Genomic DNA, 25,165 nt, shown 5'->3' with positions numbered 1-25,165 from the left:
TGTTTTTTGTATTACAATTTATCAGTGTTAAAACTACAGTAATTTGTAAATTCTCCCAAAAAGTATGATTTTTTTTAACATATTCTTACTGTCAAATTAACAGTTGGATTTGGTTCAGATTTTTACAACATATTAATGTAAATTACACATGGCTTCATTGTTTTTGTATTTACAGTTTTTTTATGTCACGATTTTACAGTGATTCACTGTTAATTCCACGGACATTTTTTACAGTGTAGGCCAGAAACTGGGACAAATTCACCAGGTAGGTCTTCACTGTGTTCTCCGCTTTTCCACCATTCTGCAGATGCTCTGGCCACCTGCACAGAAATAAATAATTTGAATCTTTTTTTACATGGGGACATTTTATCTTACCTAAAAGGCATCACAGACATGCTTACTGGTATATCCTGGACATATTGGGAAGGAAAGTCCAATTCTGGAGGATTGGCTGGCCCTTGGTTATAAACGAAAGGAAAGCCATGATTCTACCCACTTTGGATCTTTGATTTTCGATCCTTTTCCTCAGACCACGGGAGCCTTTGAGGTGCTGCCAATATTCGGCGATGTATTCCACTGAAAAACAAACAAAAAAAAAGGTTTCATAATGAAGTTTGATTCTCAACACTTAGAAAGTATTTTTTACAGTTTGCGCAGACTTCCAGAAGGAACACCGGGTAATTTCGTTCAGTAAGACCCAGACAGAGGCCCCTATATTCGGATCCAAACGTTAAAACTCCCCCTTACGCTTCCCTGGTTCCATAAACACTTAGAAAATATTTTTAAAAGTTTGCGCAGACTTCCAGAAGGAACACCGGGTAATTTCGTTTATTAAGACCCAGTGAGAGGCCCCTATATTCGGATCCAAACATTAAAACTCCCCCTTACGCATCTCTGGTTCCATCAACACTTAGAAAATATTTTTTAAATTTTGCGCAGACATCCAGAAGGAACACCGGGTAATTTCGTTTATTAAGACCCAGTGAGAGGCCCCTATATTCGGATCCAAACATTAAAAAAAAAACCTTGTGCGTCCCTGGTTCCATAAACACTTAAAAATTATTTTTAAATTTTGCGCACACGGTATAGCAGACATCCAGAAGGACAGGGGGGGGGGGTCCCGCTGCTGCAGCCCCGGCCCGAGGCACTGTCCTCGGACAACTCTGACAGCGCCCCCTTGTGTGCGCCTGGTTCTCAACACTTTGAATTTTTTTATATAGAAAAAATACAGCAATCAGTGACATTACTTACAGATGCTTGGTGGGAATTTTGGGGAAAGCCCTTTGACTTCTGTTGATGTGCTGCTGTTCTTCATCAGGAGAGAAAGATTCACTCCTCACCAGAGCATCAACGTCCACACTTGGAACCGGGGCTGTGGATGCCTTTTGGCGGACCTGTTAAATAAAGGTTTAGTGCTAAGTTTTCTGGTTCTGCCGGTACAACCAGGCCTAAGCTATGGAGCTATCCTGCCCAGCACATGTGCTCTGATCCTGGGTAAAAGTCATCCGCATCTACCCGCTGGTTCTGCCGGTACAACCAGGCCTAAGCTATGGAGCTATCCTGCCCAGCACATGTGCTCTGATCCTGGGTAAAGGTCATCCGCATCTACCCGCTGGTTCTGCCGGTACAACCAGGCCTAAGCTATGGAGCTATCCTGCCCAGCACATGTGCTCTGATCCTGGGTAAAGGTCATCCGCATCTACCCGCTGGTTCTGCCGGTACAACCAGGCCTAAGCTATGGAGCTATCCTGCCCAGCACATGTGCTCTGATCCTGGGTAAAGGTGCTGCTAGGTAATAAACATTTTACATATCTCTTCCAGTCGTTTGTTTTTTTTGCCCTTTCAGCCCATCTGTGCTGGTACAGCAATTTCTTTCTTAGTTGCCCCAAGTCGGATGTAAGCTGGAGGTTCTTTGCCTCAAGCTGTTTGCACGAGATGCAGGATGAAGGCGATGGTTGGTCATCAAGGGGTTCTGATGTTGGATGATACCGATTTGCTTCCTCTCTTGCTATTGGGTCCATGTGTAAACGTGAGACCATCGGAGGGCTCGGGTTTGTGGCGCTCAAAGCTCGCAGCATGTGCACCGTTACCTGGTACTTCAAATCGGTTATCACCTGGGCTTTCCTCTCCCCCTCCATCTCCGGGTGAGCTTGAGCAATATGCCTGTCCAGCCTTGTGCTAGCATAACTGCAGCCCTCCACTGGACAGGGCATTTTTCTAATATCGACCCTCCCACTACTGTACTTGATCAATATTTCTCGCTCTTCTGAATTTTTAATGCCATGACTATTTCTTAGGTGCCTGCCTATATAGGTAAATTCAGAACGGCAGAGTGGGCAACAAACATTATGCTTTGGGGGCGCCATGTTGATATGAGAATCTGAAAAATAAGATAAGACAACACGAGCTGTGTTAATATCTCAAAGCCAGGAACAGAGCCCCATTTCCCAGCGTGATGCATAAGAGCTTCACAACTTACCGTGTGAACAGTGGAGGGGAAAGAAGTCCACTCTGGTCCTGGGCTGTTAAGTACTGCTCCTCAGTCATTCGTTGATTGGCATGTTAGGTACCTACAGCTGCCTTCTGCTCATGCAATCAAGAGTGCAGCAAGTGGCTGCAGGTGTACCAAGTAAAGCCTCCTGAGAACCGGGGGAAACACTGAGTCTCCACATCAGACCCTGCACCCACCCCTGCTACCAGCAACCAAGCCCGGGCACCAGCGCACACACACACACCCATGGACCATGGAGCGCCAACCTCCATAGACTTCACATCCAGCCTAATCCTACACCGAAATGTCAAAATCCGCTCTCCCTGATATTTTGCTGCAATGCTTGACAATCCATGGGATTTAACATGTGATATTTGGGTAAAAGGGGCCAAATCGCCTAACCCAAGAGCGCCGCAAGCGGCCACTGTAGGCCACCCGTACTCCCAAGCCCCTCCCAGATGGGAGCAACAGACCCTGGAGTCAGACCCACCAAGCGCCCTACTCCAAGTGCCCCCAGAGCCCCAGGAACCCCTCCATCCAGCCACTGCGCCCTGCAGGACGCAACCCACCGCCCCCCATTCCACTAAGTGACGGTGTTGATCAAAGGAGCCCAAAGAGATCGATCAGATGTGGATGCAGATGCTGTCTCTAGATTAATATGATCCAACAAAAGATCTCTATACTGATTGATACTGAGATTCTCCTTACTTTTCCAATTCATGAGGATAGTTTTCTTTGAGATACATAATGCAGTGAAAACCATGTAAACTATTTCTTTTTTCAGAGGACTTTCCTCAAAATTACCGAGCAAGCAAACTGATGGGGAAGGGCACCTTGATAAGTCCTTACATATCTGTGTCCAGAACCTCTGGACTGGTGTGCATAACCATAACGCATGAAAATAATTATCAGGATGATTGCCTATGCAGTGTGGGCAGATATTAGATTGTGCCAGACCCATCTTGAATAATCTTTGTCCTGTGTAGTGTACTCTGTGAAGGATTTTGTATTGTATTGGTTGTAAGTTGGTGTTTCTAGTCAATTTGAAAGTTCTTAGACAAATCTGAGCCCAGAAATTTTGTTCAAAGCTGACTGATAAATCCTCTTCCCATTTCGTAATAGGAAGAGATATTGAATCATCTATTTTAGTCAGTGTCCTGTATGATTTAGACAGTAGTTTGGGGGGGGGGGTGGTGGGGGTTAAATCTAGGAACTCTAATATATTAGTTGGGATTTGTAAACCACCTTTAAAATGCTTAAATTTTTTTCTAATTATAGATTTAAGTTGTTCATATTCCAAGAATTTATTTTTACTAATGCCATATTGCATATTTAGGTTAGCAAAATTTATGAACTTGGTTCCGTCAAGTAGATGTTTCAGATATTTAATACCTTTATTCTTCCAGTATGTAAAGTTTATCATTTTATTATTTTGTAGGATATCAGGGTTATTCCAGATAGGTGTACGACTGCATGGGATAAGGGATGACTTTGTCATTTTAAGGAACTCCCACCATGCTGTCAGAGTAGAACTAATGTTGATATATTTGAAGCATTTATGCCGTTTTATATTTGAGCTAATAAACAGCAAATCTGAAATCATGATATTATTGCATATTTTCTGTTCTATATCTATCCAGGGCTCGTCTACTTATGGAAGTTAGGCAAATCTAGTCCCCCTCTGTCTTTAGTTTTCTGTAGCGTCTTTAAGCTAATACGGGGTGGTTTATCTTTCCAAAGAAATTTAGAGATTGGAGAGTCTAGAGATTTAAACCAGTCAGATGATGGTTTATTGGGGATCATTGAAAATAAGTAATTAATTCTAGGTAAGACCATCATTTTAATTGAAGCTACCCTACCCATAAGTGAATTTGGAAGCGATTTCCATCTATCCAGGTCTTCTTCTATCTTTTTTAAAAGGGGGATGTGGTTAAATTTTACTAAATCCGCTAGTTTAGACGACACAGTAATACCCAAATATTTAATATTTCCTGATTGCAAATGTAAATCTAGGGGGTTTTGGAAAGAGCAATTAATTGGCAGTACCGTAGATTTAGACCAATTTATAGAGTAATCAGAAACTTTTGAGAAGGATTCTAGTAATCTAATTACTTGAGAAAGGGAAGAGTTTGAGTGCTGAAGATAGAGTAATACATCATCAGCATAAAGACTAATCTTATGCTCTGTATTCATGCATTTTATACCTTTAAAAACATTTGTTTGTCTAATTGTTGCTGCTAGAGGTTCAATTAAAAATGGCAAAAAGTGAGGGGGAAAGCGGGCATCTTTGCCTAGTAAAACTGTTCTACTGAAACAGCATTAGTTAAACTCTTTTAGTCCAACTGTTTTTAATGTTCTATTTTATTTCCACATTTTATTCCCACTTGCTTTAATTCTGTTTTATTTTCCTATATTTTAATCATGTAAAGCACTTTGCATTGTCTCTGTACTGAATTTTGCTATACAAATAAATTTTCCTTGCCTAGTCACATTGCTAGTTTTAGTAAAGTGACTCCTAAAACGAGTAGGTTGGAAGAAAAACCTGTGACATTACCACAGTATGAACCTTTTTCAATGCCTGGCTGGTTCAAGGATGGAGGCTCGGTTGACGGTTCGTCTTGCTCGCCTTCAGCTGGAGAAAGAGGATCATGAGTGGGAATTTCAGCTTCGTAGACAACTGGAATTGAAGAAGCTTGAGTTTTCCTCTCCACTGTCGCTTCATGCTTGCTCAGTATGAGGGATTGCTGCAAAGCCATGTACAATGCAGACGACTCTCCCTGTGGCTCTACGCTTCTCCAGGAGTGAATGCTGCTTGTCGGGACTTTGAAGCAATCAACTGGTTTCCTCATATAGGAAATATTTTTGACTAATCTGTATAATCTGATTGATTTTTACTTTATTAAGTGCCTTGAGATGACATGTTTCACGAATTAGCACTATATAAATAAAATTGAATTGAATTGTATGCACACTATTTGACATGTGGAGGAGGACTCAGTTCCCCCAAACTAACCCTAAAAAAATGTTAACTGTGTGTACGCTTTTAAATAATGGACTTTGTTTCTTGTTTTTGACCCTTACAGACTCAGAAACCCCCATTGACATCTCTTTATGCTGATGGTATTGATCCAAACAGAAAAACAGAGCCCTCAGGAACCTGTAAATGTGTTGTATTATCCTGGGAAAAAATCATCAGAAACAGTTTAATGGAGTCCAGGACAGACGGTGCTCTTGCTGACACCTTTCTGAGGATCTTCTGACCAGCAGGACTTGGCCCGTTAAGTTCTGCAGACTCAGGTACTCCCCTCTGCTGCTCATTTCCTCAGTACAGCAAACCATGTTCTTCAGGTGGGAACCTTCAACAGTCCAGTTTTCTGCAGTCACTGTTTTTTTAATAGCTTGAGATTAAAGCCAGTCAGCCAATCAGACATCAGGATGACAGTCAGCTGACAACAGTGTCAGAGGTCCACTGTACGAGAACATACATGGTTCATATGAAGGTGAGGTGCTGATCTTCTTCCAGACCGTAGGTGCGTTTGTTCTCCTCAAACAGCTCCATGAGGCTCTGCAGGTAGACCTTGTGGAGACCATCAATGTCCTCTGAACTGGGACACGAAGTCTGGCGGACTGGGATTGGCTTCCCAACTGTGGAGACACAAAGGGAAAAACTCGGGATCTTTATGGTTAATCAGAGAATGGAGCAACTATCTGTGCTCCAGACGAAGAAAGACCAACATATTCTCAAAAGGGACCTTTCCATCCGAAAAAGTAACTTCCTGTTCCCAGGGGGCGTGGCCTTGATCAGATAATTATTCCACCACATATGATCGTGGCACAGTGGTGCAGTGGGTAGTGCTGTTGCGTCGCAGCAAGAAGGTTCAGGGTTCAAATCCAACCCTGGGTCTTTCTGCATGGAGTTTGCATGTTCTCCCTGTGCATGCGTGGGTTCTCTCCGGGTACTCCGGCTTCCTCCCACAGTCCAAAAACATGACTGTTAGGTTAATTGGCTTCTCCAAATTGTCCTTAGGTGTGAATGGTTGTTTGTCCTGTTTGTCTCTCTGTGTTGCCCTGCGACAGACTGGTGACCTGTCCAGGGTGTACCCCGCCTCTCGCCCAGTGAACGCTGGAGATAGGCACCAGCAACCCCCGCGACCCCATGAGGGATAAGCGGTATGGAAAATGGATGGATGGATGGATATGACCGTTGGGTATCTCAGAGGGATCAGTAACACCAAATTTGGATAAATTTGGCCATTCCACCTAAAAGTTACAGCTCTTTGAATTTTCTGGCGAGAAGGTGAACTTTGAGGCCTGGCCTGTCTCTTCAACATGCATGAAAACTTAAGATTTTAATAACTTTAAATCCCATGTGACTGGACTGCATTTGAAGCCGATAGCTCAAAATCCATGGGAGATTTTTAAAGTTCGACATGTAAGAAAATTAAACATTGCAAAAAATTACACTTTGACCCAAAATGGCGGACTTCCTGTTAGCTTTAGGTCACACCTCCTAGAGATTCTTTTTCCTTAATCGAGGATATCTACCAATATACCAAATTTACAATTGCTAGGGTTTACCAGTTTCTGTAACTCACATTAGAAGGTGCTGTGGAGCTAATTGGCCACGCTCATTTTGAATACCAATTAAATAATAAAATTTCACGCTGGGGACAATTTTTGGTAAAGTTTGGTGAGATGTTTAGGCCTCCAGAAAGGCGCTTCTTTTCAGTGGACAAAAAAAAAAAATAAACAGAATAACAATGGCCTGGGATAGACTGGCGACCTGTCCAGGGTGAACCCCGCCTCTCGCCCATTGAACACTAGAGATATGCACCATTAACCCCCATGACCACAACAGGTATAAAGCGAGTAAAAAAATGGATGGATGGCTGATGGATGGAATAACAATGGCTACGTAGCGCTTAGCTGCTCGGGCCTCGTGAAGATGTTCTGGTCACCAGAATCTAGTGGATCCAACTTGGTGGATGGATCATTAAATCATCTTACCGACAGTGTGAATAGGCTTCCTGTAGGGAATCAGACCGAAGCTGTACTGGAAAACCCCTCTGGCGTGAAACACAGGCATCGCTACTCCCATGATGCTCTGCAGCCGGTTCTACTGACAAGAGAACACTCAATGATCTAAAAATATGACCTTCAGAGCTTAGGTTCATCAACAAAGACCCCATCCAGCCCTTTTCTAGACCAAAAGAGAGAGAACTACAGAGAGACTATGGCTCTGATATTATTACAAGCAAAAAACACCATGTTGAGCTCAGCATAGAAAACAACTATCCACCAAATTATCTGTGTAACTCGGTGTGTGTTGGTGCACAGGGTGTGGGACCTGCAGCTTCCTCAGGGGAGATCCCGCCGGGTTCTCCATCTGATCAAAAAGCTCGTTTTCTCCAAAAGAAAAGACCGGAACCAGCTGAGCTCTGGAGAAACAAACACACGTGGCCATTAGCGGCCCAACAATACACCAGAAACAAGCTCCGCCCACTGCACTGCCTCCACCCACCCGTGTTTCAGGGCCAGCTTGATGAAGCCCTTCCTGTTCTTCACCTGGAAAGCAGAGACATCATTCCATTAGTGACCAATCAGACAGCACAACTGGTCTGAGCTCCGGGTCAACGTTCAGGACCTGGTTCCACTGAGTGTTTCTGTCACTTTCTGCCTCTTTAGGCGAAGGCGTGATCATATAAACCTACCTGCAGAGTCAGAGCTCCAGGCCGAGCATCCAGAGCTTCAGGGGCTCCACCCACTGCAATGACAGCCACGTTACCTCCCTCAGGACGGCTGACCAGGTGGGACAGACTGGACTTACAGCTGGACACCAGCCCTGAGGGGACAGACAGGACATCGCGTAGAACCAATCACAATCTGTATTTGTGGTGCAATTAAATGCCAGTACAGTTATTTAATGTTTAATGAAATAACTCTGTCAGGTGAATTTTAGGTCAACTGGGCTTTCAGGACAAGAGATGGAACAGTGATTTGAGCTATGTCGTTCTCTACCAGCAAACTCTGCACACATTTGGAATAAAGAAGAAACAACTTCTCTTCAAACATTTTATTAACATTTATAGGGGAGTGGTGGCCTAGTGGTTAGAGCACAGAGCTTCGGTCCCACAGGTTCTGAGTTCAACTCCCACAAGCTGCCATTCTGGGTCCCTGAGCAAGACCCTTAACCCCCAATTGCTCCCCAGGCGCCGCACAGTGGCAGCCCACTGCTCCCCAAGGGGATGGGTTAAGATGCAGAATGAATTTCTCCATTGTGAGATCAATAAAGTTCAAAAAAATTCCAATTATTATTGTTAACAGAAATAAATCAACTTCAAGTCAAACGTATTAGAGTTAGAGCAGCATATTTTTCATCATTTATTGAGGAGAATAAAAATAATCCTAGATTTCTCTTCAGTACAGTTGCCAAACTTACTCAGAGTCACATCTCCATTGATCCATCCATTCCCTTAGCTCTTAGCAGTAATGATTTTATGGGATTCTTCATAAATAAAATTGATTCCATTAAAAATAAAATAATTGGCATCCTCCCAAACATGATTACCTCGTCCTCAGTAAGTGAGGCAGCGTTGGAGGAATCTTTAGAACCTGCGCAGTGTCTGAACTGTTTAAAAGCAGTAGAGCTTTCTGAGCTATCTAAAATTTTAGCTTCATCTAAACCTTCTACCTGTATGTTAGACCCAATCCCAACCAAGTTGTTTAAGGACTTCCCAGACTTTCCACTATCTAAATTCTCCCCTGCGTTGTTATGGTGAAATTGCACAGACCTACTCCCCCCTGCCTCCTCCCCCCCGCAACACATCCGTGGAGGCGAAAGTGATAAGACTTTCCATCAAGGACACTTGCCTGCTGGCGGGACGGCGTTCATGGACATACAATATTCCACACAACATGCTCACACCACTGACTTACATTTATCTCATGGACTTACACACCACAAATGTCAAATGTTCTCCTGCTATTATGTGTCTCGTTATATTTGAGTTTTTTTTGTGTAGGATTTCTCATACTGTATCTTGAGAGGTTAGAGTATGAAAAATTCTTCTCTTTTTTTCTCCCTCCACTTCCTCCACGTTTTAATCTTCCTTCAACAGATTCAAGGGCAGCGCCCTGTGTTCTCCGTGTAGACGGGGTCTGAGGCAGTTTGGAGGAACGCTCCTAATGGCTACGCTGATGTAGCAGCGGCCGACTGGCTGCGTTCCTTAGCAATGCAAGGCCTCAGTCAATCGTTCCCCCAAAATGTTTGTTAAGTGTATGTAGGGCTGGGCAAAAAATAGATTTAATCGATTTATCGATTTTGTAGTTTAAAACGATTTTTATTTTGCAAACTCGAGTTTTTTGTCAAAATTGTTTTTTCGGACTTTTCCGCGTTTCTTCCTTGTGGGTTACCGTAGCGCGATATTATGAGCCACCCCCCGCCCTGCGTAAACACAAACAACATGGCTGCGTGTAGCAGAGAACTAACGTCAAAGAAAGGCACGGGTAATTCCGTAATTTGGAACTGGTTTGGTTTTGATGCAGCAGACCAAACACAGACGAAGCCTTGCTGCAAAATTTGTTTCAAGGCTGTTGCTACTGGAAGCAGCAGTACAACAAATCTTTTCCAGCACCTGAGGAATAAACATCGCGAAGAATGGGAGAAGTGCAGCCGGCTCCGTAGCGAAAATGCCTCCTCTAGCACACCTGCTAAAAAGCAAACTACACTTCCTGAGAGCTTTACAAACTGTGTGCCTTATGATAAGAAGGGAGCGCGATGGAAAGCGATTACAGAGGCGATCACGTTTTATATTGCCACAGACATGCTGCCAATTTATTCTGTCGAAAAGCGAGGCTTTAATCACATGTTGAAAGTATTAGATGCGAGGTACGATGTCCCCAGTCGCAAGTATTTCGCCGATGTATCGCTGCCTCACCTGTACAATACAACTCGGGAAAAGATCCGCTGTGAGCTGGAGGAGATGCAGTTTTACTCAGCCACAACGGACCTGTGGTCCAGCCGGACGATGCAGCCATATCTGAGTCTGACGGTTCACTACATCAACAATAGTTGGACTCTGCGCAGCATCTGCCTTCAGACAGCGTATTTCCCCGACAACCACACTGGTGAGATAATTGCCCATGGCTTAAAAGACGCTCTCAGCTCCTGGGGACTTTTGGAGGAACGACTCGTCTGCATGACAACGGATAGTGGCACCAATATCATAAAAGCCCTTAAGGACAACAACTGGCCCAGCTTGCAGTGTTTTGGCCACAGACTCCACAATGCTATAGGTAAGAGTTGGTGTAAGAATAAATAGGTGCACATACTTGCACATTGTAAAGTATATTTCAATAATATATATATTTATATAATATAATATATAATATATTTCATAATTTAATAGCCAGAATATGTTATATATTTCAACAGGTTTACACACAGACATAAATTCATATTTACAGTTTATCTTAGTTTATTTACATAAATAAACCTGACTTTTCCTTAATCTGCAATGCATTCATTATACATTATGTATTAAACTGTGTTATAGCTATTAAAATTGTGATAAAAGTACAAAACAATTTTGAAAACTCACATAATCAAATATAGTTTGGAGTGACAAAGTATTCTAAATATCTTTTCACATTTATTACAGAGAATGGTGTGAAGGATCCAAGGATCGATCGGGCCATAGGGGTCTGCAAAAAAGCTGTATCAGCCTTCTCCTACAGCTGGAAAAAAAGGCGAGACATGACAGAGGTGCAGGCTGAGCTTGGACTTCCCCAGCATCTTTTGATCTCAGAATCCCCAACACGTTGGGGGTCTCGTCAAAAGATGATTGAGCGCTTTCTTGAGCAAGAGAAGGCAATAACTCGTGTCCTGGGTGCGGACAAGAAAACGCGTCATCTTGTTCCCACGTGGCAAGATTTGGAAGTATTAGAAGCCACCAACAAAGCAGTGAAACCTCTCCAGGACTTCACTGATGCACTGTCAGGGGAATCATATGTCAGTGTGTCATGCATCAAACCAGTGCTGCATTTGTTTAAAACAAGTCTCCTCCTGCCAGAGGAGGAAGATTTGGAGCTGACAAAAACAATCAAAGCTAACATCATGCGTTACCTCGAAAGTAAATACTGTGATTTGGAGAAAGAGGAACTTTTGGACATGGCCACACTTTTAGACCCGAGGTTCCGTACAAAATACATTGATGCTAGCAAACTGGAAGTTGTCAAAAAAAGAGCAGTGTCTGAGATCGCTGCTCTCTGCAACTCTACCACAGAGGAAGCTGGTCCCTCAACTGTTCAAGAGAACACCCCGCCAAAAAAGAAAATGACTCTGGGTGCCTTCTTTAAAAACAGTGCTCCATCCACCACGCCACACCCACAATCTGAGAAAACAAAAATTGAGACTGAGCTTGCAACATATTTCCTTATTCCAGACATAGAGCCAGACACAGATCCTCTTGAATGGTGGAAGCTGCATCAGCCAAACTTTCCAAGGCTAAGCTTACTGGCTAAAAAATATCTTTCTATTCCAGCCACTAGTGCCCCCTCAGAGAGGCTATTTAGTGTGGGTGGGGGAATAGTTACCTGCAACCGGGCCTGCCTTAAGCCAGAGGTTGTGGACAGGCTCATCTTTCTTGCAAAAAATGTTTAGAATGAGCATGCACAATGTTTCAGAGATCTAACAAGCATGTGTTTTGTTGTTATAGATGAAAGTTTACATTTGTTCACTCTTTGAGCAGGCTTTATGTCTGCCACAGGCATGTTTCATTTTTTTATATTCACACTATACTGAGAAGAGTTTATTTTTTCAATTGTAATGTTATATGTTACAAAATTTGTAATTATCTGATTTCTTGAACAGAAAATTTAAGCTATTGTGAAGTTACTTGAAGTTGCACTTTTCCTTAAACCTGGGTTAAAGCTTAAAATTGTTGAATGACAGAGCCTTATTTACTTCTTGTTTTGGGATTCTACGCATCTTGACTCTTGAGGAGAATCATAGCAATAAAGTTGCACTTTTGACACTATATCTGATGTCTTCAGTCGTTTTTAAGTGCATTGGAAAAAAAATCGAAAATCGAATCGAAACTCGAATTTTTCTTTAAAAATCGAAGATTTTTTTTTTTGGCAAAATCGCCCAGCCCTAAGTGTATGTGATGGACGGTTGGACTGGAACTGAACTTTCGACTGCAATGCAAATTGTAGTTGACAATAAAATTGATTGATTGATTGATTGATTCTAAGTCATCATGAGACGATTCTGTGGCAGAAAACCACACTGGACACTTTCCATGCCTTCGCCCCAGAGGCCGTCCTGTAGCTCTGGTTTGGCGGTAAGACGAACAGCTTTACACTACGTCCACTGGCATCAATAACAGTTTTATCCAGTCTGCTTGTCATAAGCAACACCTGGCTTGTTTTTTATTAAGTCACTGCAGTTTATTAGGCTTGTTTTCAACCACAAAGTCTCTTATTTAGGCAACAAACTAAGAAAGATTTACCTTACAGTCCCACAAAGGTAATGTTTTGTTTCTGTGTTAACCTATCAAACAGACAGAAAAGCAGGAATTAAACAAAATAAACCCTGTTACCATTTGGGTTTTGTTGTTGGTTTAATGTTGTACTTCCTTTTATTTAACTGGTTCAGCCAGCTCAGTTCACCTCTCAGTCACCACCCTCTCTGTCTACCTGTCACTCACCTGTCACCTGTCAACCAATCAGTTCGTTCCTCTTCTAGTCACCAGCCTTCTTCTGATCATTCTCACCTGCCTCCTGTAATTAGCCTTCGCTCCGGTTCACCTGTTCACATCATTACTTATACCTGCTTCTGTTACCTGCTCAGGGCCAGATCAGTTTCCAGCCTGTTGGTGAGTCTAGTCCAGCGTTCCATTTAGTGTTGACCTGTTGATACAACCCAGTTTAGCCTATGGATTTTCTGAGCCAGCTTGTTTCCTGTGTTAGTGGTTTTTCCTGCCTGATCTGCCTGTTTAGTCTGACCTGGTTCTGTTTTTGGATGACCTGACTTTTGCCTGATCCCTGTATGTTTAGCTCTTCTCATCTGTGTACCGTTCTGGACTGTATCTGACCAGCGAATCTGCCTGTCCTCATCCAGCCAGTTTGCTTGTTTGTGTACCGACCTTAGATTTCTTATTTCTGACCACCGACCCTACCTGTCCCTGTCTTCAATAAACCTGTGAAGTCTTATTTGTCCGGCCTGAATACTGGGTCCTTCTGTCCTTGTTCCTGACATCCCCAGGATATTTAGACAACACTATAAGACAATAACTTTAACTTATTAAACTTTAATTTATTGGTAAAATGGGTAATTTGAGTGTAAGTTACCTTTTAAAGGCTGTTTTTACCTCTGATTAAAACCAGGACGTTCCTTTGACTAAAACCAGGACGTTCCTCTGACATAAACCAGGACGTTCCTTTGACTAAAACCAGGATGTTTCTCTGACATAAACCAGGACGTTCCTCTGACATAAACCAGGACGTTCCTCTGACATAAACCAGGACCTTCCTCTGACATAAACCAGGACCTTCCTCTGACATAAACCTGGACGTTCCTCTGACATAAACCAGGACGTTCCTCTGACTAAATCCCTTCCAGCTTTCCTTCCAAAGAAATCTTTGGCACTCTGAGGGGAAAACAGGCACTAGTTCATCTTTTCTACCTTTGTGAAGCAAATCTATTCAACACTAACAGTGAGAAAAGCTTCAGTGTACAGGGTTCCTACAGCATAAGGCAAGTTATATTCAAGACCAACTTCAGGGGAATGTTGGTCTAGTGGTTAGAGCAGTGTGCTTGCACTCAGAGAAGGATGCAAGTACCCGGTTCAATCCCCACTGCCTGCACTCTGAGTCCCTGAGCAAGACCCTTAACCCCAGATTGCTCCCCGGGCGCCGCACAGTGGCAGCCCACTGCTCCCCAAAGGGGATGGGTTAAAAGCAGAGAACACCTTTAGTTGTAATGTATGTTTCAATGACAATAAAGATGATATTACTATATTACTATAATAAACTAAAAAAAAATGCTTGCGACAACTTTATCCAAATGTTTATTTTAAAATAAACCATTACTTTCTGGTCCAGTAGAATGTTTCAAAATTTGAAAAACTTTCCATATAGGAAGAAAACTAAAAACACACAAAATAAAGTTTTTTTTAACAACTATTGAACTGAATTCATGAACTTTGTTTTGTTCCCTAGTAAAATAAACCATAAATCAGTTTTAAAAACCACAACCTAATCAGTGCTAACTCCTCTTGTTAACTATGGCATGGTACTGCAGGCTTTCTTCAGTTCCTCCTCCACCTGTTGCAACTTTAACATTTTGTCTTTATATCGTGTTTGATTTGGTGCTAAGTTGTGCCATCACCGTGCCAGACGTTCTCTCGTCACTTTGTCAATTTTTGTTGAATTTACACTTCCCCATGTTGTCCAGATAAAAAGTGGTGCATCTCCCCATAGCTCCGGCCACAACATCGTTTTTATTGGTCTCACTATTGGGACAGAACCAATAAAGGGTACAGCAAGCCTTTCGGTGAAAAAAAAATAGTTTCAGTTTGATATGGATTAACAAAAAAAATCCTATTTATGATGTGGTAACAAATTTAAGGCCTATGAATGATTTAATACATTTTAATACCAATTAAGACCTTATTTTTATACTGTAGAATTCAATGCCTTTTAAGACTTTTTAAGGATCTGTAGGAGCCCTGGTGTAGAGATCATTTTCAAAGTTAAATTCATGAAGACCAAACTATTTGTTAGTAAAACTTTTTATATTTTCAGGGTACTTTTAAATTCTAACTAATTTTAAAAGCACATAATCAGTTTTTATCTCAAGCAACACTTTGACATAGCAACTTTTCCTTAGACTGGGATAATATTTAACCAGTAGTATCTGCACTTTGACTCATGTAATGAAGCTGGGGAGCTTGTATTTAATATATTTCTGGTATTTCATGTTATTTTATTTAACACTGTCCCTGGATTTTCCTATCAAACACCCTGGATGACCTTCAGTATGAATTCTTCTCTACACCTAAACCTGCTCGGCCAATCTTGAAGCAGCTGTAGTTCCCCAGGTGGCCACCAGGTGTCAGTGTCAGATCATTGATCAGAGCTGACGTCAGGCTGTTACCTGTGCAGCTAGTGTTACTCTCCAGTCCACCTGACCCTCACCTGTCTTCACCTCACCTGTCCAGGAGCTCAGCTCAGCAGCTTACACCATGTGACCCCACTCAGAGCTGAGCCAGCCAATCAGAGAGCCTGTTGCTGCCTCCTCCTGCTGCTGTGACCTGCAGCCCACTTTCGCTGTGGACACAGTGGGAGTCTGTCTGGACCCTGAAACGCTGATGAAACTGCTCACATGTCCATGTGTAACAGAGGTCAGAGGTCAAAGGTCAATGATGTGCTGTAATCTGGAGCAGAGCTGCTGAAGAAACAGTCAGAGCTGATCTGAGGTCAGAACTAAAGTCCAAACCCAGAGTCCGTTCAGGACATCGGGATCTCTGAACTGGCACGGGTCCGTTACCTTAGTCCATCAGAACCAGCACTGGGTCAGGGTCTCCATCTGGCTTTATGAGGCTGACGTTGATGTTAGCTCCATTCCATCCTTTTTCCATCCAGGTTTCTGTTAGTATCCAGAACCAGAACATTTGCTAAAAGCTGGTTCTGGTTCTGCTTCGGTCGGTTTCAGGTGTCAGCTAACTTCAGACAGGCATTCTGAGACGGCTTTAGTTAAAGTCGACAATGATCTCCTACCAGCTGACGGAAAATGTTCTGTACTGATCCTACCGGACCTCGGGTTTGATACCCTCCACCTCCAGGTTTTACTGGACCTGCTGAAGGTTCTGGTTGGTGGTTCTGGCTCCGCATTGGACTGAGCCAGTCCGCCTTAGGACCAGATTCTCCTCTCTTCTACTAGAACCTATGTGGTTCCACAAGGTTTGGTTCTGGGTCCATTTGATTTCAACATGGTTCTGTTAGCCGGTACTTGTAGTTTTTATGTATTTTAACACGTTGAGCTTTAAATACAGAACCAGACAAAGAATATACGACTTGTTGCTAAAGATGTGAACAAATGTCAAAGGTTCCTGCAGAGTTGGACCCAACAGGATTCACTCAGAGGTTCTGGGGTTCTGGTTTCAGGTCCGACCCGCAGAGTATCAAAATGACTTAAACCGTCCAAAGAAAAAAGAAATTGAAAGGGTCCATTTTCAGTTTTAGTTCTGAGGGCTTCTGTGTGGTTCTGTGGGGGTTTTGTGTGGTTCTGTGTATGTGGTTCTGTTGGTTCTGTCAGGTTCTATGTGGTTCTGTGTATGTGAGTGTTTTCCGCTGAATGTGACCAGTGATTTCTCCTGAAATATATGAATTCAGAACCACTGGTCTCTGATCGGACCACAGCCCATCGGACCCCAGTTCAGTCGTTCCTGCAGGACCCAGGCTGGACCAGGGAGAACATCAGAACACTGACCTCCACACATGATGTACTCCCTGAAGAACGGCACTCGGAACCAGAAGGGCAGCATCAGCAGGTGAGACCTGAGACCCGGAAACAGACGGGAGAACCCTGTGGCCTCGGTGCAGAAGTTCCCGAACCCGCCGGCCACCAGAACCCCTAAGATAAACCAGAACACAGGTGGAGAACAGGTCAGAACTTTCCTTCCATCAGGTCGTCGTCTTAGAGTCCCTGCCTGTAGATTAAACCGCTATAAGAACTCATTTGTTCCGCTTTTAATTAAAGCAACAAATAGCATTAAGCAGTTAATTGTGGAATAGGCAACAGTATTCAACATTTAAACTGACACATGCTTTTATTTTTATTTTTTTTTATTTTATTTTTTTTCAGTATCTCTTAAAACAGATTTTTTTAAAGAACGGTTTTTATACATGTTTATTTATTATCATCATCATTATTATTATTTTTTCTCTTCTTTCAAATATTTATTGTGAATATAATGTAACATGCTCCTTTATGTATCTATTTATTGTCTTATAATGGAATTTTTTATAGTAGTGTTATGTGTGAATGCAGTGTGACACATAGTTTGGACTATGTAGCAGCCAGAGTCTGTAACCCAAATCAAATTTCCTTGGGACAATAAAGTTTATCTATCTATCTATCTATTTATCTATCTATCTATCTATCTATCTATCTATCTATCTATCTATCTATCTATCTATCTATCTATCTATCTATTCTAACCCATGAATCTGCTCTGGTCTGAATTCAATTCAATACAATTCGATTTATATAGCGCCAACTCATGAAACATGTCATTTCAAGTCTCTTTCCAAAGTCAGACTCCATCAGATCCTCCAGGTTGGTGAGAAAGTTTCCTCTCTAAGGAAACCCAGCAGGTTGCATCAAGTCTCTCCAAGCAGCATTCACTCCTCCTGAAAGAGCGTAGAGCCACAGTGGACAGTCGTCTGCATTGTTGATGGCTTTGCAGCAATCCCTCATACTGAGCATGCATGAAGCGACAGTGGAGAGGAAACCTCCCCTTTAACAGGGAGGAGAACCTCCAGCAGAACCAGAACCAGGCTCAATGTGAACGCTCATCTGCCTCCACCCACTGGGGCTTAGAGATGACAGAGCAGAGACACAGAAAGCTCAGAAGCTCACATTGACCCAGGAGTACTTTCTATGTTAGAGAAGACAGAGCAGAGACACAGAAAGCACAGAAGCTCACATTGACCCAGGAGTACTTTCTATGTTAGAGAAGACAGAGCAGAGACACAGAAAGCTCAGAAGCTCACATTGACCCAGGAGTACTTTCTATGTTAGAGAAGACAGAGCAGAGACACAGAAAGCTCAGAAGCTCACATTGACCCAGGAGTACTTTCTATGTTAGAGAAGACAGAGCAGAGACACAGAAAGCTCAGAAGCTCACATTGACCCAGGAGTACTTTCTATGTCAGATGGTAATAGTGGGTCATCCAGCTTTTGATGTCATCAAGACATGACTGCAGTCGAAGTAACTGATTGGATTAATCAGGATTTATGAATAAATATAGCTGAGTGTCATCAGCATAACAGTAGAAATTAATCCCATGCTGTCTGATAATTTTGCCAATCGGAAGCATATATATAGTAAAGAGAATTGGTCCAAGGACTGAACCCTGTGGTACTCCACAGGTGACCCTAGAGTTTGAGGAAGATTTATTATTAACATGAACAAACTGGAATCTGTCTGACAGATAAGATTTAAACCAGCCTAATGCTTTTCCCTTAATCCCTACAGTATGTTCAAGTCTTTGTAGGAGAATATTGTGATCAACTGTATCAAATGCAGCACTGAGATCTAACAGGACAAGTATAGACACAAGTCCATTATCTGAGGCCATGAGAATATCATTAGTGACCTTCACCAGAGCTGTTTCAGTGCTATGATGAGCTCTGAAGCCTGACTGAAACTCCTCAAGTAGGTCATTACTTTGTAAATGTTCACAAAGTTGATTAGCAACTACTTTCTCAAGAATTTTAGATAAAAAAAGAAGATTAGATATAGGTCTGTAGTTTACTAACTCATCTTGATCAAGAGATGGTTTCTTAAGTAAAGGTTTAATAACAGCTACCTTAAAAGCCTGTGGTACATATCCATTTACCAAGGATAGATTAATCATGTCTAAAATAGGACCACTGATCAGAGGGAATACCTCCTTAAACAACTTGGTTGGGATTGGGTCTAACATACAGGTAGATGGTTTAGATGAAGCTAAAATTTTAGATAGCTCAGAAAGCTCTACTGTTTCTCAACAGTTCAGACACTGCACAGGTTCTAAAGATTCCTCCAACGCTGCCTCACTTACTGAGGACGAGGTAATCATGTTTGGGAGGATGCCAATTATGGAATGGATCAATGGATGGATCAACAGAGCTATGGCTCTGGGTAAGTTTGGCAACTGTACTGAAGAGAAATCTAGGATTATTTTTATTCTCCTAAATTAATTATAAAAAATATGCTGCTCTAACTCTGCGAAGGGTCTTGTTATACAACAATAGACTGTCCCTCCAGATTAGGTAGGATTCCTCTTGGTGTGTAGAGCGTCATTTTCTCTCCAATTTCCTAACATTGTGCTTCAAGGAACGCAGCTCTGAATTAAACCAAGGAGCCAGCTTCCTGTAAATAATCACCTTCTTTTTCAAGGGAGCTACATTGTCTAATGCAGAACGTAATGAGGAAGTCACATTGTTAACCAAGACATCTATTTGTGAATGGGAAGAAACAACATTGCTGCCATCTACAGGGCATTTCTGCAATACAGAGGATATTAAAAAGGGAACAGACTCTTTAAGTTTTGATACAGCATTATCCGATAAAGATCTACTATAATGGAACCCTCTTTTTGGGGTGGAGAACTCAGATTAAACTCAAAGGTTAATAAAAATGGTCAGATAGGACAGGGTTGTGAGGAAATACTGTTAATTCTTCACAATCAATGCCATATGTCAGCACAGGGTCTAAAGTATGGAGCCAAGAGTGCGTCGGTTTATGCACATTTTGAGCAAAACCAATTGAATCTAGGATAGTTTTAAACCATCCCATAATATCAAGGAGGCTCTCCTACTGGAAGGAGAACCTCCTCCTCAGTCTCAGTTCTCCTCCATGATGGTCCTGGTTCAGCTCCATCCATCTTCCCATCAGCTGTGACCTGCTCTCCACAGCATGATGCTGCCACCACCGTGTTTCACTGAGTGCTAATTAGTAACCATGGTTACTATTTGGTTTCATCTCTGAAGCTTAGCTGGCTGTTATCAGGGGCGGGTTAGATTAAAGGGGACGGATAGACACCCCCCGCTGAGGGTCAGCAGGAGGCGCTCCATCAGAACCTAATGGATCAATCATCATCCTATGGAAGGTGTCCAACATGTGACATGGGGCGGTTTCAGTTCCTTTTAATGACTCTGTGTGGTCCCTGAGAGCCCGGTTCTGAGGTTCTGGGTTCTGATGGAGCAGCTGGGAGGAAACGGTTGGAGCTGATCATGGGAGGACACCTCTGTACCGGGGCAGGCCTTGGTAGAACTCCTGCAGAACCATAAGCAGAACCTCCTGGTGGTCCGTCATGAAGTCAGCAGACAGAAATGGGACTAACTGGGACACCTGGGAGGGACAGGTACAACGCAGACAGGTGTGTCTCACCGCAGACAGGTGTGTCTCACCGTGGGGGTGGAAGCCAAAGATGTAGTTCTTGGTCGGGTCCAGATCGACAGTTTTCACCAGCTGCAGAAACAACAGAGATCCATCAGTGATCAGTAACCGGACCTGGAAGGAGGGACCGGTTCTGGGCTCACCGTCAGCGGGAAGTAGTCCCGGAAGTACTCCCACACGGTCCAGTTCCTCACCCACCGGGACCGCCGGCCTCCTGTGGTGGGCGTGTCCCAGTCCAGCCACAGCCAACCGGCGTACAGCAGGGCCCCCATCCACCAATCAGAGAGAGCCAGGAGGACGAAGGCAGCCAGACAGCACTGAGCTAGAACAGAGAGACGGATAACTGGACCGGGCGGCGCTGACCACTTAACCGGACCGGGTCATTACACTGGATCACTGGTTACTGGCTGGTTCTGGTACCTGCACGCCTCCCTAAAAAGCGGGATCTCTGCAAACAGCTGGGGGTCCAGGAGGTGCAGACGATACTGAACCACCTGAGCCCGACTGACCCTGACCGACCCAAAGAACCTTCCTGATAGAACACCCAGGGGTTCTGGCTCAGGTTCTGCGGTGACCAGTTAGTTGGACCACCACCTGTTCCACCCATACAACCAGTTTCTGATCTCACCAGAGGTTCCTGGACCTTTTATCCCGACCCTTAAGTTAAAGGTTCTGTTCAGGTTCCCTGATAATCTGCAGATCCAGGTGTCCTTACAGAACTTTCAAACTTTCTGATCAGAACCCACCAAACTATCATCAGAACCTTTTTAATGTGGAGCTGAGGAAAAGTTTGTATGGCTGCAGTTTCCCCCTACAGCAGGAAGAAGGGATCAATAAATGTTTGGACCGACCAGAACCTCCTGCACTGACAACCTGTTTAATGACCGTATAGAACCTGTAGAAGAACCTTTGGATCCATCAGAACCTCCTGCACTGATAATCTGCTTAATGACCGTATAGAACCGGTAGAAGAACCTTTGGATCCATCAGAACCTCCTGCACTGACAATTTGCTTAACTACCCTACTGAACCAGCAGAACCTGTAGCAGAACCTTTGGACCATCAGAACCTCCTGCACTGGCAACCTGCTTATTGACCGTACAGAACCTGTAAAAGAACCTTTGGACCAATCAGAACCTCCTGCACTGATAGTCTGTTTATTGACCCTACTGAACCAGCATAACCTTTAGAAGAAGCTTTGGACCAATCAGATCAGAACAGAACCTGTAGAAGAACCTTTAGATCCATCAGAACCTTCTGCACTGATAATCTGCTTAACTACCCTACTGAACCAGCAGAACCTGTGGAAGAACCTTTGGACCGATCAGAACCTCCTGCACTGATAATCTGCTTATTGATGCTACTGAACCAGCAGAACCTGTAGCAGAACCTTTGGACCAATCAGATCAGAACAGAACCTGTAGAAGAACCTTTAGATCCATCAGAACCTTCTGCACTGATAATCTGCTTAACTACCCTACTGAACCAGCAGAACCTGTGGAAGAACCTTTGGACCGATCAGAACCTCCTGCACTGATAATCTGTTTATTGATGCTACCGAACCAGCAGAACCTGTGGAAGAACCTTTGGACCGATCAGAACCTCCTGCACTGATAATCTGCTTAATGATCCTACCAAACCAGCAGAACCTGGAGCAGAACCTTTTGACCGATCAGAACCTCCTGCACTGATAATCTGCTTAACTACCCTACTGAACCAGCAGAACCTGTAGCAGAACCTTTGGATCCATCAGAACCTCCTGCACTGACAATCTGCCTAATGACCCTACCGAACCAGCAGAACCTGTGGACCGATCAGAACTTCCTGCACTGACGCTCTATTTAATGACCCTACTGAACCAGCAGAACCTGTAGCAGAACCTTTGGACCCATCAGAACCTCCTGCACTGACGCTCTATTTAATGACCCTACCGAACCAGCAGAACCTGTAGCAGAACCTTTGGACCATCAGAACCTCCTGCACTGACAACCTGCTTATTGACCGTACAGAACCTGTAAAAGAACCTTTGGACCAATCAGAACCTCCTGCACTGATAATCTGCTTAATGACCGTATAGAACCGGTAGAAGAACCTTTGGATCCATCAGAACCTCCTGCACTGACAATTTGCTTAACTACCCTACTGAACCAGCAGAACCTGTAGCAGAACCTTTGGACCATCAGAACCTCCTGCACTGGCAACCTGCTTATTGACCGTACAGAACCTGTAAAAGAACCTTTGGACCAATCAGAACCTCCTGCACTGATAGTCTGTTTATTGACCCTACTGAACCAGCATAACCTTTAGAAGAAGCTTTGGACCAATCAGATCAGAACAGAACCTGTAGAAGAACCTTTAGATCCATCAGAACCTTCTGCACTGATAATCTGCTTAACTACCCTACTGAACCAGCAGAACCTGTGGAAGAACCTTTGGACCGATCAGAACCTCCTGCACTGATAATCTGCTTATTGATGCTACTGAACCAGCAGAACCTGTAGCAGAACCTTTGGACCAATCAGATCAGAACAGAACCTGTAGAAGAACCTTTAGATCCATCAGAACCTTCTGCACTGATAATCTGCTTAACTACCCTACTGAACCAGCAGAACCTGTGGAAGAACCTTTGGACCGATCAGAACCTCCTGCACTGATAATCTGTTTATTGATGCTACCGAACCAGCAGAACCTGTGGAAGAACCTTTGGACCGATCAGAACCTCCTGCACTGATAATCTGCTTATTGATGCTACTGAACCAGCAGAACCTGTAAAGGAACCTGTGGACCGATCAGAACCTCCTGCACTGATATTCTGCTTAATGATCCTACCGAACCAGCAGAACCTGTGGAAGAACCTTTGGACCGAATCAGAACCTCCTGCACTGATAATCTGCTTAATGATCCTACCAAACCAGCAGAACCTGGAGCAGAACCTTTGGACCCATCAGAACCTCCTGCACTGACAATCTGCTTATTGACGCTACTGAACCAGCAGAACATGTAGCAGAACCTTTGGACCCATCAGAACTTCCTGCACTGACACTTTATTTATTGACCCTACCGAACCAGCAGAACCTGTAGAAGAACCTGTGGACCCCTCAGAACCTCCTGCACTTACAGTCTATTTATTGACCCTACCGAACCAGCAGAACCTGTAGAAGAACCTGTGGACCCATCAGAACCTCCTGCACTGACAATCTTTTTATTGACCCTACCGAACCAGCAGAACCTTTGAAACGATCAGAACCTCCTGCACTGATATTCTCCTTAATTACCCTACCGAACCAGCAGAACCTGTGGACCTATCAGAACCTCCTGCACTGATATTCTGCTTTATGATCCTACCGAACCAGCAGAACCTGTAGCAGAACCTTTGGACCCATCAGAACCTCCTGCACTGACGCTCTATTTAATGACCCTACCGAACCAGCAGAACCTGTAGCAGAACCTTTGGACCCATCAGAACCTCCTGCACTGACAATCTGCTTATTGACCGTATAGAACCTGTAGATAAACCTTTGGATCCATCAGAACCTCCTGCACTGATAATCTGTTTAACTACCCTACTGAACCAGCAGAACCTGTAGCAGAACCTGTGGACCCATCAGAACCTCCTGCACTTACAGTCTATTTATTGACCCTACTGAACCAGCAGAACCTGTAGCAGAACCTGTGGACCCATCAGAACCTCCTGCACTGACGCTCTATTTAATGACCCTACTGAACCAGCAGAACCTGTAGCAGAACCTTTGGACCCATCAGAACCTCCTGCACTGACAATCTGCTTATTGACCCTACTGAACCAGCAGAACCTGTAGAAGAACCTGTGGACCCATCAGAACCTCCTGCACTGACGCTCTATTTATTGACCCTACTGAACCAGCAGAACCTGTAGCAGAACCTTTGACCCATCAGAACCACAGGCAGGACTTACCCAGAGCCAGGAAGGAGAAGACCCACTGCAGGACGGCGGCGGTCTGCAGCCTCCTCCGCAGGGGAACGTTCAGCGGGGCGAACTGGATCTTCATGCCGGGGGAGGAGCGGCTGAGTCCGGCTGGGAGAGCAAAGAGGAGCCGCTGTTTGTCCCGGGAGCTGGTCGGTGTTGGAGCCTGTCCTCCTGCAGGAGCTGCAGATCTCCTCCTGTGAACCAGCAGCAGATCTCCTCCTCCTTTAACTCCTCAGCAGATCTTTGTCTTTAAATCAGCTGCAGATCTTCTTCCTTTCCTGTAACACATCTCCAGATTCCGAACTCTCGAAACTACAAACTTTCTACACGCTGCTGCTTCCTCTGCGCATGCGCACAGCTCAGCCCAGGGCGTGTTCCTGTTGGCCAATCCGTCCTGTTGACCAACTGCTGACGTCACGCGGGAGCGCGCTTCACCGAGAGTCAGACGTGTTCACATGCGCTGCCATGGCAACAGAAAAAGAGTCTCAACAGATGATGATGATGATGATGATGATGATGATGATGATGATGATAATGATGAGTTTATTGTCACTT

At 43.8% G+C, this 25,165-nt stretch overlaps 1 protein-coding gene and 1 long non-coding RNA gene across 3 annotated transcripts; both read right to left on the bottom strand.

The window, feature by feature from the left end:
• Positions 1 to 245: 245 nt before the first annotated feature.
• LOC118560240 lies at positions 246 to 1,274 on the bottom strand. Its single transcript, XR_004929204.1, has 3 exons — positions 1,252 to 1,274; positions 402 to 576; positions 246 to 320 (listed from the first exon to the last, which is right to left on the bottom strand). It is a non-coding gene; the product is annotated as an uncharacterized LOC118560240 (long non-coding RNA).
• Positions 1,275 to 5,645: 4,371 nt separating this feature from the next.
• LOC105924396 (2-acylglycerol O-acyltransferase 2-A-like) lies at positions 5,646 to 25,066 on the bottom strand. 2 transcript variants are annotated; one of them, XM_036131112.1, is made up of 9 exons: positions 24,599 to 24,692; positions 20,808 to 20,986; positions 20,676 to 20,736; positions 16,986 to 17,129; positions 8,203 to 8,333; positions 8,013 to 8,056; positions 7,839 to 7,929; positions 7,499 to 7,607; positions 5,646 to 6,136 (listed from the first exon to the last, which is right to left on the bottom strand). In XM_036131112.1, exons 1-9 carry the CDS (start codon positions 24,690 to 24,692, stop codon positions 5,982 to 5,984), a joined length of 1,008 nt encoding a protein of 335 aa, XP_035987005.1. In that variant the 3' UTR covers positions 5,646 to 5,981. The 2 variants fall into 2 exon arrangements, with proteins under 2 accessions (XP_035987005.1, XP_035987006.1); XM_036131113.1 differs by lacking the exon at positions 16,986 to 17,129 and having other exon boundaries at positions 24,599 to 25,066.
• Between the last annotated feature and the right edge of the window lie 99 nt (positions 25,067 to 25,165).

Source organism: Fundulus heteroclitus, unplaced genomic scaffold (genome assembly GCF_011125445.2).
Source record: "Fundulus heteroclitus isolate FHET01 unplaced genomic scaffold, MU-UCD_Fhet_4.1 scaffold_41, whole genome shotgun sequence".
Taxonomy (NCBI): Eukaryota; Metazoa; Chordata; class Actinopteri; order Cyprinodontiformes; family Fundulidae; genus Fundulus; species Fundulus heteroclitus.
This window is presented reverse-complemented; position numbering and strand designations above follow the sequence as displayed.

Bases quoted from the DNA above. Each gene is read 5' to 3' on its own strand.
- LOC105924396 (XM_036131112.1), bottom strand. From the start codon at position 24,692: ATGAAGATCCAGTTCGCCCCGCTGAACGTTCCCCTGCGGAGGAGGCTG. The intron at 20,987-24,598 runs GTAAGTCCTGCC...TCTCTGTTCTAG, and splicing joins CTTCTCCTTCCTGGCTCTGG to CTCAGTGCTGTCTGGCTGCC. The intron at 20,737-20,807 runs GTGAGCCCAGAA...TTGTTTCTGCAG, and splicing joins GGGACTACTTCCCGCTGACG to CTGGTGAAAACTGTCGATCT.